General features: G+C 44.8%; 1 protein-coding gene across 1 annotated transcript; it reads right to left on the reverse strand.

Moving 5' to 3' along the window:
- Positions 1-503: 503 nt before the first annotated feature.
- LOC112079783 (actin nucleation-promoting factor WASL-like) lies at positions 504-2101 on the reverse strand (the record flags this gene model as incomplete). Its single annotated transcript, XM_024145624.2, has 4 exons — positions 504-992; positions 1146-1254; positions 1362-1758; positions 2034-2101. Coding segments are annotated over 4 exons (633 nt in total), but the record flags the coding sequence as incomplete, so codon positions are not given.
- Between the last annotated feature and the right edge of the window lie 532 nt (positions 2102-2633).

Below are 2633 nucleotides of genomic sequence, written 5' to 3' on the forward strand. Positions count from 1 at the left end.
CGGATCACACCTGTAAGTGTAAGTACTATGATCAGACCTGTAATGTGTAAGTACTATGATCAAGACCTGTAATGTGTTAGTACTGGGATCAGACCTGTAATGTGTATTTACTATGATCAGACCTGTATATGTGTAGTTACTATGATCAGACCTGATAATTTCTAGTACTGGGATCAGACCTTAATGTGTATACTATGATCAGACCTTAATTGTAGACTGGGATCAAGACCTGTAATGTGTAGTACTGGATCAACCTGTAATGTGTTAGTACTTGGGCATCAGACCTGAAATGCTTCAGTACTGGATCAGACCTGTAAGTGTAGTATGGGAATCAGCTACCACAGTAATGTGTAGTCGGGATCAGACCTGTAATGCTGTCATTACTATGATCAGACCTTCAATTGTATTACTTGCGAATCAGACCTGTAAGTGTGTAGTACTGGGATCAGACCTGTAAGTGTACTACTATGATTCAGACGCAACATACTGTAATGTGTAGTACAGCAACATACTATAATGTGTATTACGGCAACATACTGTAATGTGTAGTACAGCAACATACTGTAATGTGTAGTACGGCAACATACTGTAATGTGTAGTACGGCAACATACTGTAATGTGTTGTACAGCAACATACTGTAATGTGTTGTACATACTCAGCGTGAGTCCTAAACTGGAAACGTTTGAACGACAAATATAAACATATGTGATCCCATCAATCGTTTCTCTGTCTTACGTTCTGTTGATTTCTCTCACATTTGGGACTTTCACACAATCCTTATCTGTAGCATTCTTCTGATGTAAATCTTCGTGAGTCACCTTCTAGTCAGCAACTGATACAAAAACACCAACACAAATGAGATTAACCGGATCAACCAGACTGTTGCGTCCATGGTTACAGAGTGGAAAATAATACAGGATGGAATGCACTTATCAGTCGTCCCACTCATCGTCATCTTCATCATCATAACCTCCTTCTTCTTCACCTTCATCTGAAACAAAAGAGAGTTATGTCTGTTATGCTGGAATTTATTTTTTAGATACATGAGGATGAACCACAATGCATTTGGTTTATTTTACACATTTGTAGATGGAATATAATACATTAATGAATGAATGATAGATTAGGATGAGAAGGTGTTTACCAGAGGAGTGGATGACTTTACTCCTCTTCTGCATGACCATCATCAGAGCTCCTACGATGCCCTCTGAGTCTGTCTCGGCAGGCGGAGGTGACTCAGGACTGTCTGTGACCTGGGACACAAAGGTCAAAGGTCAATGATCATGTTAACTGAAATATATAGACTTCACTCTCATTGACAAAGACAATTTCTGCATTTGAATAACAAAGTTTAGTTTACGTTTTTGAGCTTCCTCCCGACGCGGATCTGGTCCAGCAGAGCTCCTCTTCCACCTCCTTCACATTCTCCTGTAGATGCAGGAGCAGGTGGTGGGGGACCTTTACAGGGGTGTGGAGGAGGAGTAAAGTCTCCAGAGCTCTGGGCTGGGGGAGGCGGGGGAGGAGGTGGAGGAGGGGCAGGCATGGAGCGCTGGTGGCCAGGGGGAGGGGGAGGAGAAGTATAGGACACAGAGGGTGGAGGGGGTGGGAGTCTCCGTTCGGCCGCTTGAGGGGGGTGGAGGTGGCAGGGCTGAGTGCTGGAGGGGATGGAGGGGGGTGCCTCGCCTGCTGTCCTGGGGGAGGGGCAGGGGGCCGAGCGACCCGTGGAGGAGGGGGGGCAAGGAGAGGAGGAACAGCTGCTGGTCGGGAGGTAGAAACCTGTCTACAGGCGGAGGTGAGGATGCCCAGGATTTCTAAAGCCATGGGATGTAAAAAAATGCCAATTTCTTGGAATAACAAAAGAGATGGATTTACAGTTTAGTTATGAAAAGTGAGGAAGTTTGTTAATCTAGACCCAGGAAAACACTAGATGAACTACCAGTGTGCATGGCCTTTTTTGACTGCTTCATGCCGCTGAGCTTTCGATAACTTTGTTGGATTGATTTGGTCGGTCTCCTCATCTTCACTCGCTCACTGATGCCCGGCACAGGCAGACTTCTTCAGGTCAGGGTCAGTTGTTGGGGTCCAGCACATGAACAGTGTCTGGAGGAGGACGAGGAGAGAGAGGAGAGAACATACACCTGAGTGAGTACCTAGACAGGGTAATGAGTGGCATGCTTCGGATTCTTTTTTCCTCGGTTTGTAATTAAACAATTGAAGGACAGACTTTGACTTTTGATAGGTGTCATGTACTACATGTATTGTGATAGCTTATTAAAGGCTTTATTTTAACCGCATGTTTATGTTGTGTGGCTTAGTATCCACTACGTAAACCCACTGGGTGCTCCAATGTTGTTTGGAGAGTTTATGCTTCTTTCTTGTCCTTCTTCTTGTCTTTTTTCCCTTACTGAAAAGGAGGAGCGGCACAGGTGTGAGCGGAGGTAGGTGAAGCCTGATTCTGGGTTTGAATGTTATGGTGGCCACACGAGGAGCAGCGGGATCCAGATCCTGGGATTAACAATTGATGTGTACAATGATGAAACACCTTGCATGTTTACATATTGGGTTCAGTTAGTATGGGTGCTGAGGTTATTAACCGTACAATGGGATAAGGATCTCCACTTTACATTGTTGT

The sequence above is a fragment of the Salvelinus sp. IW2-2015 genome, unplaced genomic scaffold (assembly GCF_002910315.2).
Source record: "Salvelinus sp. IW2-2015 unplaced genomic scaffold, ASM291031v2 Un_scaffold9516, whole genome shotgun sequence".
NCBI lineage: Eukaryota > Metazoa > Chordata > Actinopteri > Salmoniformes > Salmonidae > Salvelinus > Salvelinus sp. IW2-2015.